The sequence below is a fragment of the Haliotis rufescens genome, unplaced genomic scaffold (assembly GCF_023055435.1).
Source record: "Haliotis rufescens isolate VD_foot unplaced genomic scaffold, xgHalRufe1.0.p SCAF_90, whole genome shotgun sequence".
NCBI classification, from domain to species: domain Eukaryota; kingdom Metazoa; phylum Mollusca; class Gastropoda; order Lepetellida; family Haliotidae; genus Haliotis; species Haliotis rufescens.
In genome coordinates, this window is record NW_025964384.1 from 1,260,955 (window position 1) to 1,278,005 (window position 17,051).

The window sequence follows — 17,051 nt, forward strand, 5'->3', positions numbered from 1 at the left end:
TGGGTCTTGGACAGACAAACTATCTTGTATTCCATTTTTTGGAAGAATCTGTTTCATCTGATACACAGACCGAGATTCAGTTGAATCCTCTGCCTGAGTCGCTAAAAAAACCTCTGGCCGAAACACAACCTGTGCCATACCTGGAAGTAAACCAATCTACAGTCCATGTATCCAAAAGAGAAAAAAAGAATTAAGGGCACTCAGTGAGTGAGTGAGTGAGTGAGTCAATATTTAACGTCAAATCGGCAATATTTCAGCCATAACGTGACGAGAAGTTATACATTAATAATACATATATTTAGACTTTCTAAAAACCTGTCATCGAAGGACAGTACGATAACTAGAATATCACAGATTAGATTTAAAACTAGTTGAGGAACATTTAAAATCAGAAAGAATGAGTGAACAACACAATATAAAAATGGGCTAGAGATCGTCATTAAATAAAGGGAGATCAACATACTAGGGACCATGGGGACTTACAGTGCTTTTGCTTCCTGCATGGACCCCGGCAGGATTTATATCATCCCTTTAGTCACTGGCGACAGTCTACCAGTTCAACCAAAGATTAACATGACGAATATACTACGTTTAAAAGGCTGGCATACACAAAACTACTTCGAATGCTATGGGATTACATACACTCTTTGGGGGACAATACTTTTACGCTACTTTGTTTGTTTGTTGTGTAACGCCGCACTCAGCAGTATTCCAGCTATATGACGGCGGTCTGTAAAATTATCGAGTCTGGACCAGACAATCCGGTGATTGACATCATGAGCATCGATCCACGCATTTAGGATCGATGACATGTATCAACCAAGTCAGCGAGCGATCCCGTTAGTCGCCTTTTCTGACAATCATAGTCGCCTTTTACGGCAAGTATGGGTTGCTGAAGACCTATTCTACCCCTTACGCTACTTCAACCCCACTTGAGGGAACAGCCACTAACAAAAAGTTATTAATTAGCACTACCAATTTATAAAATAATACATTAAGCATATCAAAATTCATGAACAGGTTCGATTTCTTTTAAAAGCACAATATTATATGTGAATTAACAACATTAAAAAGGTCCTTACTTGTTTTAACACTGAAATATTTATCTCTTGTGATGGAAAAATCAATACAGTAAAGCAGGACATATGTCTCAGATCGCGGTATTTAAAGAAAACAAGGTGCTCAAAGTAAACCCTTGCGATCTCTAGCCCGTTTTTATAATGTATTGTTGAATAATAGGTTATTCTTTTAATTGTTCTAAACTAGTTTTACTTATAAACTGTGATATGCTACGTGTTCTATTGTCCGTCGATGACAGGTGTTTTATTTTAATGTCAGTCTTATAAATGTTCTTGTCACGATATGGCTGAAATATTGCCGATGTGACGTAAAGCTTTAACTCACTCACTCACTCACTCCGTCCGTCCGTCACATTTCGTTTCCGGAGCAGATCTTGAAAACCGTACCAAATTTCTTCACAAAACTTGACACATAGATAGATATAGTGGTGAACTGGTGCCTTTTAATAGTTTGGGATTTTTAAAAAAGTTATTTTTTTAGTTTACATGGCAACGACTTTGATTTAGACTGAAAATGGCAGTAGTCCTCGTTTCCGGAGCAGATCTTGAAAACCGTACCATATTTCTTCACAAGACTTGAAACATAGATAGATCTAGTGGTAAACTGGTGCCTTTTGATAGTTTAGGATTTAAAAAATAATCATTTTTCGAGATTCCATGGCAACGACTTTGATTTAGACTGAAAATGGCAGTAGTCCTCGTTTCCGGAGCAGATCTTGAAAACCGTACCAAATTTATTCACAAGACTTGAAACATAGATAGATCTAGTGTTGAACTGGTGCCTTTTGATAGTTTGGGATTTTTGCAAAAGTTATTTTTTGAGTTTCCATGGCACGACTTTGATTTAGACTAAAGAAATGGCGTTAGTCCTCGTTTCCGGAGCAGATCTTGAAAACCGTACCATATTTCTTCACCATACTTGGCACATAGATAGATCTAGTGGTGAAATGGTGCCTTTTGATAGTTTGGAAATTTAAAAAAAGTTATTTTTTGAGTTTCCATGGCAACGACTTTGATTTAGACTGAAAATGGCAATAGTCCATGTTTCCGGAGAAGATCTTGAAAACCGTACCATATTTCTTCACCAAACTTGGCACATAGATAGATCTAATGGTGAACTGGTGCCTTTTGATACTTGGGGATTTAAAAAAAAGTTATTTTTCGAGTTTCCATGGCAACGACTTTGATTTAGACTGAAAATGAGAGTAGTCCTCGTTTTCCGGAGAAGATCTTGAAAACCGTACCATATTTCTTCACCAAACTTGGCACATAGATAGATCTAGTGGTGAACTGGTGCGTTTTGATAGTTTGGGATTTAAAAAAAAATTACATTTGTTCGAGTTTCCATGGCACCGACTTTGATTTAGACTGAAAATGACAGTAGTCCTCGTTTCCGGAGCAGATCTTGAAAACCGTATCATTTTTCTTCACCATACTTTGCACATTGATAGGTCTAGTGGTGAACTGGTGCCTTTTGATAGATTGGGATTTAAAAAAATAAAAAAATTCGCGTTTCCATGTCAAGGACTTTGATTTAGACTGAAAATGGCAGTAGTCCTCGTTTCCGGAGAAGATCTTGAAAACCGTACCATATTTCTTCACCAAACTTGGCACATAGATAGATCTAGTGGTGAACTGGTGCCTTTTGATAGTTTGGGATTTTTCCACCTAATTTGTTTTTTGAGTTTCCATGGCAACGACATTGATTTAGACTGAAAATGGCAGTAGTCCTCGTTTCCGGAGAAGATCTTGAAAACCGTACCATATTTCTTCAACAAACTTAGCACATAGATAGATCTAGTGGTGAACTGGTGCCTTTTGATAGTTTGGGAATTTAAAAAAGTTATTTTTTGAGTTTCCATGGCAACGACTTTGATTTAGACTGAAAATGGCGTTAGTCCTCGTTTCCGGAGGAGATCTTGAAAACCGTGCCATATTTCTTCACCGAAGTTGGCACATAGATAGATCTAGTGGTGAACTGGTGACTTTTGATAGTTTGGGATTCTTAAAAAAGTTATTTGTTCGAGTTTCCATGGCACCGACTTTGATTTAGACTGAAAATGACAGTAGTCCTCGTTTCCGGAGCAGATCTTGAAAACCGTACCATATTTCTTCGTCATACTTGGCACATAGATAGATCTAGTGGTGAACTGGTGCCTTTTGATAGTTTGGGATTCTTAAAAAAGTTATTTGTTCGAGTTTCATATGTTCATGTTCATATTTTGCACATTGATATGGTGGCCGAGAGGGGACATCGCATTTTCGCTTTATCGCTTTCTCGCTTTCTCGCTTTTTTGCTTTCTCGCTCTATCGCATTCTCGCGGTACAGCAATATTCCCTCTTGGCCACGATATGGGTCGCATGCGTCATGTGTTTCTATACGATAAAGAGTATATACGTAAAACAACATTAATGCATTGTCCTCAGTGTGTGTGTGTGTGTGTGGTGTGTGTGTGTGTGTGTGTGAGAGGGGGGGTCGGGGGGCTGATGTGTGTGTGTGTGTGTGTGAGGGGGGGGGGGGGGGGGGGGGGGGGGAGCTGAGATTTTTCCAAGTCGCATTTTCAATTATACATATGGACGGAGAATGTTGAAATTTTCTCACTATCTACTTAAAAATAATTTACTCACCCAAGCAATGGTAATACTACCGGATATTCATTATGTAATTTCTAGTTTTTGGATGACATATTGTTCTCAGTAACCGTTATGTGGAAATAGATAGTTGATTGATTTTATATTCAAGTTGGTATTTCCGCTATTCAAAGTGTTCAGTGAGGCCGTCTTATCAACAGTCATTTCTGAGACATAAATGCAAAGTCTAATTGCCGTATTCGACGTAATAAGCGCCCCGCTCTAATAAACGCTCACGGCGTTATTTGCTAATATATTGGCTAGTGAACAATCCCAGCACACCTTCCGATTGATTAATGTACACAAGACTTATTTATTCGCGTATAATAAGCACTCGTTATATGCACACTTAATTATGGGCAATTAAATTCGGGAAAAATATATCTGTCGTACATAAACTTTTCAGGGTTGTCAGCATAAACCACGAACTTCATCTTTCAACTCAACTTTTTTTACACCAAAATAATATTCTAATTTTGAGAGCGCCCTGTGCGCTTATTACGTCGAATGCGGTAATTAAGTCTACGCTAATTTGTTTGCATTTATTATTAACTCTAACGTTAATTTCAAGATTTACAGTACATACTATTCAAAAGAAGTTAAAGAACACCCGATTCCTTCATATGACTAGTCATTAGAGGAAGCGATAGAGCGAGAAAGCGATAGAGCGATAAAGCGATAAAGCGATAGAGCGAGAAAGCGATAGAGCGATAAAGCGATAGAGCGAGAAAGCGATAGAGCGATAGAGCGAGAAAGCGATAGAGCGATAAAGCGATAGAGCGAGAAAGCGATAGAGCGATAAAGCGATAGAGCGAGAAAGCGATAGAGCGAGAAAGCGATATTTCCCATAATGCCGTACATTTAAACGGTTTTTGCTGACATTTAGTGATCCATTCCTGTAATTCTCACCGCTATTTTGCCTCTTATGATTAGATTTTTTAAACATCTTGTAGTAGATAAATATGTTACAAAATACACACGTAATTTTTTCTCGTTTAGCTTGTATATTTTCTTGTAGTGTAATAAATAAGCAAGATTCACAGAATACAGATAGTCACTGTTCATATTTTCATTTTGTTCATAGTATCCTCCCCTCATTCATCCATCAATCTTAAAACTGATAAAAAGGAGATCATATATTGACAAATAATTGTCAGTTTTATTAGCCAGTTTGTATAGTTTTACAACGTCCAAAGAATTATTTTTTTCGGTCATTAGATTTGGAATTGAAGCCGAATATGTGCTCGTCCGATTTCGGGATCACAATTATGTTCATTAAGTTGCATGCACATTATGCAAACAAAAGATGTACATGTACACAGTTATGTTTCCCTTACAAAATACAGATGATTTAGATATATGTCTCTACCTTAAGTCACATTTACGACTTTCGAGAGCGTCATTAACCCGTAACCCCATTCCTTGGACAACAGAAATGAAATGCGTCGTAAATATTTTTTAAAAACAACTCGTTTCTTATAATGACTTTCGATCAAACTGTCTTCGGGAATTAAATTTAATGCTAAAGTGCTTGTTAAATATAGTTTAACTTTCCCGCCAGGAGAGACTAGATATCCATTTATAGTATAGGCTCAGACAGGAATATACATATTTATGTAGCAATTCTCTATCCATTTAAACTGTATGGTTAACAATTGTGCGTTCTGATGTGAGTTATGTAGTTATCTACTACCTTTTTACACAGACAGTCGGACACACACACACACACACACACACACACACACACACACACACACACACACACACACACACACACACACACACACATATACATAGCATATTATAATGATAGCTGATTTAATATATATGTATATAGGTAATCATAGTAATGCATTTCATATTGTTATCAACCTTAACTATGTGGCCACACTAATTATGTCTCTCCATATGTGTAGTTTTTTACACAAGTACACATATCAACTGTGGTAACGCCACAGCGATTGGGGCAGTGGGGTAGCCTAGTGGTTAAAGCGTTCGATCGTCAACCCGAAGACCCAGTTCGATTCCCCACATGGGTACAATGTGTGAAGCCCATTTCTGGTGTTCTCTGTGATATTACTGGATTATTGTTAAAAGCGACGTGAAACCATTCCCACTCACTCACTCACAGCGGTGTTTATCAAAAACTATATGCAAGCACATATCTTTGTAGATTTGCACAAGACAAGAAACACAATTCAAGTTAAACATACATCAAATGTCAAAAAGAACATTTACGGACAACCTCATGACACACTGTAACATCATATACTACCGAAAACTAGTTATAGAACATCCAAAATTATAAGATTGTATTTGTGCAAAACAATCAGCCATGACTAGTTAACCAAAGTCTTCTTAACTTTTATATATAGTATATATTTAGATTTTAACCTGATTTATTTAGAGCGTATTGCCATGATCTGCCACGCGCTTTCGGCGAGATGGTCACATGCAACTGAAAAGGGCCATAAATCAATCAATTACATTTTACGCAAAAATCGGTGGATTGTTTTAAAATCACCCACGTCTCTACAGTTAAATTATGTTTTAAGTAAATAGTGAGAAAAGTTCAACATTACCTCCCAATTGCAGCAGATATCACATGCGGCCCCTGTAGTGGTCAAGAGGGGATATTGCTTAACCGCGAGAAAGCGATAGAGCGAGAAAGCGATAAAGCGAGCAAGCGAGAAAGCGATGTCCCCTCTCGGCCACCAACATTGATAGGTGTAGTGGTGAACTGGTGCCTTTTGATATTTTGGGATTTAAAAAAATCAAAAAAATCGCGTTTCCATGTCAACGACTTTGATTTAGACTGAAAATGGCAGTAGTCCTCGTTTTCGGAGAAGATCTTGAAAACCGTACCATATTTCTTCACCAAACTTGGCACATAGATAGATCTAGTGGTGAACTGGTGCCTTTTGATAGTTTGGGATTTTTCCACCCAATTTTATTTTGAGTTTCCATGGCAACGACTTTGATTTAGACTGAAAATGGCAGTAGTCCTCGTTTCCGGAGAAGATCTTGAAAACCGTACCATATTTCTTCACCAAACTTAGCACATAGATAGATCTAGTGGTGAACTGGTGCCTTTTGATAGTTTGGGATTTTTAAAAAAGTTATTTTTTGAGTTTCCATGGCAACGACTTTGATTTAAACTGAAAATGGCGTTAGTCCTCGTTTCCGGAGCAGATCTTGAAAACCTTACCATATTTCTTCACCCAACTTGGCACATAGATAGATCTAGTGGTGAACTGGTGCCTTTTGATAGTTGGGGATTTAAAAAAAAGTTATTTTTCGAGTTTCCATGGCAACGATTTTGATTTAGACTGAAAATGGCAGTAGTCCTCGTTTCCGGAGAAAATCTTGAAAACCGTACCATATTTCTTCACCAAACTTGGCACATAGATAGATCTAGTGGTGAACTGGTGCCTTTTGATAGTTTGGGATTCTTAAAAAAAGTTATTTGTTCGAGTTTCCATGGCACCGACTTTGATTTAGACTAAAAACAACAGTAGTCCTCGTTTCCGGAGCAGATCTTGAAAACCGTACCATTTTTCTTCACCATATTTTGCACATTGATAGGTTTAGTGGTGAAGACTGGTGCCTTTTGATAGTTTGGGATTTAAAAAAATAAAAAAATTCGCGTTTCCATGTCAACGACTTTGATTTAGACTGAAAATGGCAGTAGTCCTCGTTTCCGGAGAAGATCTTGAAAACCGTACCATTTTTCTTCACCATATTTTGCACATTGATAGGTCTAGTGGTGAACTGGTGCCTTTTGATAGTTTGGGATTCTTAACGAAAGTTATTTGTTCGAGTTTCCATGGCACCGACTTTGATTTAGACTGAAAATGGCAGTAGTCCTCGTTTCCGGAGAAGATCTTGAAAACCGTACCATTTTTCTTCACCAAACTTGGCACATAGATAGATCTAGTGGTGAACTGGTGCCTTTTGATAGTTAAGGATTTTACCACCCAATTTTTTTTTTCAGTTTCCATGGCAACGACTTTGATTTAGACTGAAAATGGCGTGGCGTTAGTCCTCTTTTCCGGAGGAGATCTTGAAAACCGTACCATATTTCTTCACTAAACTTGGCACATAGATAGATCTAGTGGTGAACTGGTGCCTTTTGATAGTTTAGGATTTTACCACCCAATTTTTTTTTTGAGTTTCCATGGCAACGACTTTGATTTAGACTGAAAATGGCGTGGCGTTAGTCCTCTTTTCCGGAGGAGATCTTGAAAACCGTACCATATTTCTTCACCAAACTTGGCACATAGATAGATCTAGTGGTGAACTGGTGCCTTTTGATAGTTTGGGATTCTTAAAAAAAGTTATTTGTTCGAGTTTCCATGGCACCGACTTTGATTTAGACTGAAAATGGCGTTAGTCCTCGTTTCCGGAGCAGATCTTGAAAACCGTACCATATTTCTTCACCAAACTTAGCACATAGATAGATCTAGTGGTGAACTGGTGCCTTTTAATAGTTGGGGATTTTTCCGTCCAATTTTTTTTTGGAGTTTCCATGGCAACGACTTTGATTTAGACTGAAAATGGCGTTAGTCCTCGTTTCCGGAGAAGATCTTGAAAACCGTACCATATTTCTTCACCACACTTAGCACATAGATAGATCTAGTGGTGAACTGGTGCCTTTTGATAGTTTGGGAATTTTAAAAAAGTTATTTTTCGAGTTTCCATGGCAACGACTTTGATTTAGACTGAAAATGGCGTTAGTCCTTGTTTCCGGAGCAGATCTTGAAAACCGTACCATATTTCTTCACCAAACTTGGCACATAGATAGATCTAGTGGTGAACTGGTGCCTTTTGATAGTTTGGGATTTTTAAAAAAGTTATTTTTTGAGTTTCCATGTCAACGACTTTGATTTAGACTGAAAATGGCAGTAGTCCTCGTTTCCGGAGCAGATCTTGAAAACCGTACCATTTTTCTTCACCATATTTTGCACATTGATAGGTCTAGTGGTGAACTGGTGCCTTTTGATAGTTTGGGATTTAATTTTGTTTTATATTTTTCGCGTTTCCATGTCAACGACTTTGATTTAGACTGAAAATCGCAGTAGTCCTCGTTTCCGGAGCAGATCTTGAAAACCGTACCATATTTCTTCACCAAACTTAGCACATAGATAGATCTAGTGGTGAACTGGTGCCTTTTGATAGTTTGGGATTCTTAAAAAAAGTTATTTGTTCGAGTTTCCATGGCACCGAATTTGATTTAGACTGAAAATGGCGTTAGTCCTCCTTTCCGGAGCAGATCTTGAAAACTGTACCATTTTTCTTCAACATATTTTGCACATAGATAGGTCTAGTGGTGAACTGGTGCCTTTTGATAGTTTGGGATTTTAAAAAAAATAAAATTTCCCGTTTCCATGTCAACGACTTTGATTTAGACTGAAAATGGCAGTAGTCCTCGTTTCCGGAGAAGATCTTGAAAACCGTACCATATTTCTTCACCAAACTTGGCACATAGATAGATCTAGTGGTGAACTGGTGCCTTTTGATAGTTTGGGAAATTTAAAAAAGTTATTTTTTGAGTTTCCATGTCAACGACTTTCATTTAGACTGAAAATGGTGTTAGTCCTCGTTTCCGGAGAAAATCTTGAAAACCGTACCATTTTTCTTCACCATATTTTGCACATTGATAGGTTTAGTGGTGAACTGGTGCCTTTTGATAGTTTGGGATTTAAAAAAAAAAATATTTTTCGCGTTTCCATGTCAACGACTTTGATTTAGACTGAAAATGGCAGTAGTCCTCGTTTCCGGAGAAGATCTTGAAAACCGTACCATATTTCTTCACCAAACTTAGCACATAGATTAATCTAGTGGTGAACTGGTGCCTTTTGATAGTTTGGGATTCTTAAAAAAAGTTATTTGTTCGAGTTTCCATGGCACCGACTTTGATTTAGACTGAAAATGGCAGTAGTCCTCGTTTCCGGAGCAGATCTTGAAAACCGTACCATTTTTCTTCACCATATTTTGAACATTGATAGGTTTAGTGGTGAAGACTGGTGCCTTTTGATAGTTGGGGATTTAAAAAAAAGTTATTTTTCGAGTTTCCATGGCAACGACTTTGATTTAGACTGAAAATGGCAGTAGTCCTCGTTTCCGGAGCAGATCTTGAAAACCGTACCATTTTTCTTCACCATATTTTGAACATTGATAGGTTTAGTGGTGAAGACTGGTGCCTTTTGATAGTTTGGGATTTAAAAAAATAAAACATTTCGCGTTTCCATGTCAACGACTTTGATTTAGACTGAAAATGGCAGTAGTCCTCGTTTCCGGAGAAGATCTTGAAAACCGTACCATTTTTCTTCACCATATTTTGCACATTGATAGGTCTAGTGGTGAACTGGTGCCTTTTGATAGTTTGGGATTCTTAAAAAAAGTTATTTGTTCGAGTTTCCATGGCACCGACTTTGATTTAGACTGAAAATGGCAGTAGTCCTCGTTTCCGGAGAAGATCTTGAAAACCGTACCATATTTCTTCACCAAACTTGGCACATAGATAGATCTAGTGGTGAACTGGTGCCTTTTGATAGTTTAGGATTTTACCACCCAATTTTTTTTTTGAGTTTCCATGGCAACGACTTTGATTTAGACTGAAAATGGCGTGGCGTTAGTCCTCTTTTCCGGAGGAGATCTTGAAAACCGTACCATATTTCTTCACCAAACTTGGCACATAGATAGATCTAGTGGTGAACTGGTGCCTTTTGATAGTTTGGGATTTTACCACCCAATTTTTTTTTTGAGTTTCCATGGCAACGACTTTGATTTAGACTGAAAATGGCGTGGCGTTAGTCCTCTTTTCCGGAGGAGATCTTGAAAACCGTACCATATTTCTTCACCAAACTTGGCACATAGATAGATCTAGTGGTGAACTGGTGCCTTTTGATAGTTTGGGATTCTTAAAAAAAGTTATTTGTTCGAGTTTCCATGGCACCGACTTTGATTTAGACTGAAAATGGCGTTAGTCCTCGTTTCCGGAGGAGATCTTGAAAACCGTACCATATTTCTTCACCAAACTTGGCACATAGATAGGTCTAGTGGTGAACTGGTGCCTTTTGATAGTTTGGGATTTAAAAAAAAATAAAATTTCGCGTTTCCATGTCAACGACTTTGATTTAGACTGAAAATGGCAGTAGTCCTCGTTTCCGGAGCAGATCTTGAAAACCGTACCATATTTCTTCACCAAACTTGGCACATAGATAGATCTAGTGGTGAACTGGTGCCTTTTGATAGTTTGGAAATTTTAAAAAAGTTATTTTTTGAGTTTCCATGTCATCGACTTTGATTTAGACTGAAAATGGTGTTAGTCCTCGTTTTCTCCGGAGATCTTGAAAACCGTACCATATTTCTTCGCCAAACTTGACACATAGATAGATCTAGTGGTGAACTGGTGCCTTTTGATAGTTTGGGTTTCTTAAAAAAAGTTATTTGTTCGAGTTTCCATAGGCACCGACTTTGATTTAGACTGAAAATGAGAGTAGTCCTCGTTTCCGGAGGAGATCTTGAAAACCTTACCATTTTTCTTCACCATATTTTGCACATTGATAGGTCTAGTGGTGAACTGGTGCCTTTTGATAGTTTGGGATTTACAAAAATTAATATTTTTCGCGTTTCCATGTCAACGACTTTGATTTAGACTGAAAATCGCAGTAGTCCTAGTTTCCGGAGAAGATCTTGAAAACCGTACCATATTTCTTCACCAAACTTGGCACATAGATAGATCTAGTGGTGAACTGGTGCCTTTTGATAGTTTAGGATTTTTCCACCCAATTTTTTTTTGGAGTTTCCATGGCAACGACTTTGATTTAGACTGAAAATGGCGTTAGTCCTCGTTTCCGGAGGAGATCTTGAAAACCGTACCGTATTTCTTCACCAAACTTGGCACATAGATAGATCTAGTGGTGAACTGGTGCCTTTTGAAAGTCCGGGATTCTTAAAAAAAGTTATTTGTTCGTGTTTCCATGGCACCGACTTTGATTTAGACTGAAAATGACAAGAGTCCTCGTTTCCGGAGCAGACCTTGAAAACCGTACCATTTTTCTTCACCATATTTTGCACATTGATAGGTCTAGTGGTGAACTGGTGCCTTTTGATAGTTTGGGATTTAAAAAAATTAAAAAATTCGCGTTTCCATGTCAACGACTTTGATTTAGACTGAAAATGGCAGTAGTCCTCGTTTCCGGAGAAGATCTTGAAAACCGTACCATATTTCTTCACCAAACTTGGCACATAGATAGATCTAGTGGTGAACTGGTGCCTTTTGATAGTTGGGGATTTTTCCGTCCAATTTTTTTTTGGAGTTTCCATGGCAACGACTTTGATTTAGACTGAAAATGGCAGTAGTCCTCGTTTCCGGAGAAGATCTTGAAAACCGTACCATATTTCTTCGTCATTCTTGGCACATAGATAGGTCTAGTGGTGAACTGGTGCCTTTTGATAGTTGGTGATTTAAAAAAAAGTTATTTGTTCGAGTTTCCATGGCACCGACTTTGATTTAGACTGAAAATGGCAGTAGTCCTCGTTTCCGGAGCAGATCTTGAAAACCGAACCATATTTCTTCGTCATACTTGGCACATAGATAGGTCTAGTGGTGAACTGGTGCCTTTTGATAGTTTTGGGATTTAATTTTTTTTTTATATTTTTCGCGTTTCCATGTCAACGACTTTGATTTAGACTGAAAATGGCAGTAGTCCTCGTTTCCGGAGCAGATCTTGAAAACCGTACCATATTTCTTCACCAAACTTAGCACATAGATAGATCTAGTGGTGAACTGGTGCCTTTTGATAGTTTGGGATTCTTAAAAAAAGTTATTTGTTCGAGTTTCCATGTCAACGACTTTGATTTAGACTGAAAATGGCGTTAGTCCTTGTTTCCGGAGCAGATCTTGAAAACCGTATTATATGTCTTCACCATACTTGGCACATAGAGAGATCTAGTGATGAACTGGCGCCTTTTGATAGTTTAGGATTGAAAAAAAAAAAAAAATTCGAGTTTCCATGGCAACGACTTTGATTTAGACTGAAAATGGCGTAAGTCCTCGTTTCCGGAGCAGATCGTGAAAACCGTACCATATTTCTTTACCACACTTGGCACATAGATAGATCTAGTGGTGAACTGGTGCCTTTTGGTAGTTTCGGATTTTAAAAAAAGTTATTTTTCGAGTTTCCATGGCAACTGCAGATGGAAAAACAACACCAGCAGTAACTTTTGTTAGTGCTGCAATTAGGCCATTTACAAAAAGGCCCAGTGCTCATAGTTTACAGGAGCTAATGCATTGGACACAACCCGACATGTCATATTGGCGGGGGATGTGAGTATTTCATACTTGTCTTGTAATGGGGATGAGATCCAATGACAGTGCCCTCGAGGGGGGTTGAAGTAGCGTAAAATTATTGTCCCCTAAGAGGGTATGTCAGTCCCACATCATTCAATGTATTGTTATGCATACCGGAATTTTAAAACGTAGTATTTTTGTCATTTTAACATAAGGCTTAACTGGTATACTATCGCCAGTGACTGAAGGGATGATATAAATCCAGCCAGGGTCCATGCAGGAAGCAAAGGCACTGTAAGTCCCCATGGTCCCTGGTATGGTGATCTCCCTATAGTTACTGACGATCTCTAGCCCATTTTTATATTGTGTTGTTCACTAATACTTATACTATTACTAATACTAGTTTTAAATAGACTATGTGTTATTCTAGTTATTGTACTGTCCATCGTTGACAGCTTTTTATATTGTCTAAATATGTGTATTATTAATGTACTTCTCGTCACGATATGGCTGAAATACTGCCGATGTGACGTTAAATCTTAACTCACTCACTCACTCCAATGACAGTGGCGCTGGCAACTGCGTCAATTATCTTTGGATGTAAATATAGATTTGTAAGTATCATATGTGCTTCGTAATTCATTATATTGTTGTTGATAAATTAGTTGATTTGTGTCAAATTTCTTAAGTTTAGTTAATGTCAGGTCCACCTCTGGCTTTACAAACTACCATGGTGGAGAAGAGAAAAGCTGAGTGGGGGCAATGTTATCAAGATTTGATTGCGCAGCAGAAGTATGAGATTGTATTCTTAGCCAAGAGGTGGAATAAGAGATGATTTTGTTTGGTAGAGATTTTCGTTATCATAAGCTGGATTGGATTTCGAAGAACGTAATTTAGATACATACTGCAAAGATACTTTAATGCGACCTTGATAAAGGGACGGCTCATCCGCCTCCACATGCAGACTTTGTATCGACAAATTTCGGAAGGTTCTAGGGCAAAGCCTCAGTGCTTGATGGTGAATAGGATCTAGAATTTTTTAATTGCTTTTACAAGCTCCACCATAAATGATGGAGCCATATAGTTTGGAGCGGATAAGTGCTCTTTACAGTAGGAGGGTTTTCGGATCTCCTCCCCACTTAGAGCTTGGGACAACTTTCAGTAAGTCCGGGGCCTTCAGACATTTATTCTTCAAATATTGAATGTGAGCTAGAAAAGCCAAATGATGATCGAAAATGATACCCAGCAACTTGACTTCTTTTACAACTTCATTAGGAGTGTTATCTAAAATAAGTTCCGGATCTTTTTGCAGTTTATATTTTCTACAAAAATGAATGCAGTTTGATTTTGATTTTGAGAATTTAAATCCATTTTCCAAGAACATTTCTGGATTTTGTTCAAACATAGCTGCAGTTGCCTTTCGATCGTATGCATGTTTTTGCCACGACGGGAATTATTAAAATCATCCACAAAAAGTGATCTATTAATTGAAACATTTAAAACTTTCGATAAGCTATTACTTTTAATGCTAAATGATGTGACAGACAAAATACTGCCTTGTGGGACACCCTGATGCTGATTATAATGATCAGATAGGGTAGAACCTACACGGACTTGAAATTGTCTGTCCGTTAAAAAGTTGGATATAAACTGAGGCAAACGACCTCGCAATCCAAAGTTATGTAAATCTTTTAAAATACCATGTTTCCATGTAGTGTCATATGCTTTTTCGAGATAAAAAAGATAGGCACGACATGTTGTTTGTTCATTAAGTAATTTTTTCAATCACAAATTATTCTAAACGTACTAAATGATCGATAGTACTTCTGTTCTCACGGAAACCGCATTGTATATTTGTAATGAGACTATTGGATTCTAAGTACCAAACATGCGTTCCATGGTTTTGTAAACGCAGCTTGTGTGTGAGATTGGTCGATAATTTGATTAATCTGTGTGATCACCTCCTGGTTTAGGTATTGGAACAACAATGGTATCTCGTCAAGACGGTGGAAATCGTCCTGACGTCCAAATTTCATTTAAAAAAATTTAACAGTGACTGTAAACATGATTCTGATAAGTGCCTCAGGAGTTGATAATGTATGTTATCAGCTCCAGTAACACTATCGTGAGCTGAGGGCAGTATGTAGTTCATGAATAGAAAATATTTCATTGTAATCTTCCCCATTGTCTGAATTAAAATTAATATCTTTTCCTGTTGTTTTTGGTAGTTTTGGAATTGGGGTATATAATTGGATGAGGAAGAATGTTTTGCCAAAGTTTCACCCAGTTTATTAGCAATATCTGTCTTAGCAGTTAATAATTCCTTCCCATTTGAAAATGTTGGATACCAGATTTCGATCCCTTACCTTTGATCTTTTTAATCATGTTCCATACCTTCGACATGGGCTTAGGTGAATTTATTTTGGAAACGTAAGCTTGCCAAGACATACGTTTATTTTGCTTAAACGTACGCCACGCTTTAGCATTTACGATTTTGAACTGATTTAAATTATGTACCATAGGATGGTGACGGAAATACTTTTCAGCTTTCTTCCGTGCCTTCCTAGCTTGTTTGCAAGTATCATTGAACCATGTTTGCGGATGTGTGGATTGGCAGAGGACATAGGAACACATTGATCAACTATTTTATCTTATGATATGATACAAACGGTAAAGGTACAGTGAAAGGATCATATTTATATATTTAACAGCGATTGTCTTAGATACATGGCTTTAACAATTAACAAAGAAAGACATTGTGCAGTTGCTCGATGGACAGATGGCATTAGGATGTTGAACTTTTGCCTTGTTGAGATTTCAAAATATTTTTTGGTATAAATTCTGCCTTCAAAATCTGGTAACTTTTGCATATTAGAATGGTACTCATCTTCAACATAATTGTATTAACATACTTTGCAAACTCGTTCCACTCTAGGTTCCGCTTTGTGCCAGATTGGATCCGAAGATGATGGGAACAACACCGTAATCTAGCCAGAGCATGTCGAAATTTCTCTTGTGGTAACATACTAATATATATTTCCATATATATTAACGAATAGTTATATGATTTTGAGCTTTCTGAAAGCGCTGCATCCCAGTCTTGTTCATATGAAAATTATAATCCATATAGAAATTCATTTATAAACATGGGGATATTCGTAATACATTGGTGCTCCCACACAAGGCCAAAACCTGTCAGCTGAGTGAGTGAGTGATTAAATTTAAAGTCACATCGGCAATATTTCAGCCATATCGTGACTATCAAGGGTTAAATCTTATAAATACAATTAAAACTTATACAAAAACCTGCCAACGAAGGACAGTAAAATTACTAGACTTATCACAGAAAAAGATTTTAAAACTAGTATGGAATCATATAAAAGGATAACACTTATACCTAACAATAACATGATAAAAACGGGCTATAGATCGCCAGCCACTGAAGGTAGATCACCCTACTGGGGACCATTGGGACTTACAGTACCTTTGCTACCTGCATGGACCCCAGCAGGATTTACATCATCCCTTCAGGCCTTGGCGATTATTGGCAGAGTTAGCCTAACATTTTAAAATGACACATATTCTACGATTAAAAACACGGTAGTTGTAAATTTACCTTGAAAGAAGTGGAACTTACGTAACCTCTCAGGAGGACAATCATTTTACAGTACTTTAACCCCCCTCGAGGATACAGCCACTAACAATCCCAGTTGCTAATTTAATCTACCAATCATAAAACATTTATATTTTACAAGACAATCAAAATTTTGCAAACAACTCTATTTCCTTTAAAAAACCAATGATTAAACGAGAATGGATACTGTTAAAAAGATCCTTAATATATGACGATTTGAAATATTTATCCCTTGTGATGGCAAAATCAGAACAATCAAGCAGGACATGCTTGACTGTGATTCTCTCGTCACAAGGGATACAAAATGGAGGATCCTCACCTTTCAATAAATACTCATTTGTATACCTGCTATGGCCAATACGACATCGTCGTATTATGACCTCTTCCAATCTCGACTGGCAACCCAAGT

General features: G+C 37.6%; 1 protein-coding gene across 2 annotated transcripts in view; it reads left to right on the forward strand.

The window, feature by feature from the left end:
- LOC124147161 overlaps positions 1 to 16,014 on the forward strand; it is a 198,304-nt gene extending 182,290 nt beyond the window's left edge. For both annotated transcript variants that reach the window (XM_048391575.1, XM_048391574.1), the window contains exon 6: positions 15,944 to 16,014. In XM_048391575.1, coding sequence (XP_048247532.1) covers positions 15,944 to 15,999 — 56 coding nt within the window. In that variant the 3' untranslated portion in view covers positions 16,000 to 16,014. The remainder of the gene's footprint in view (positions 1 to 15,943) is intronic.
- The last annotated feature ends 1,037 nt before the right edge of the window (positions 16,015 to 17,051 follow it).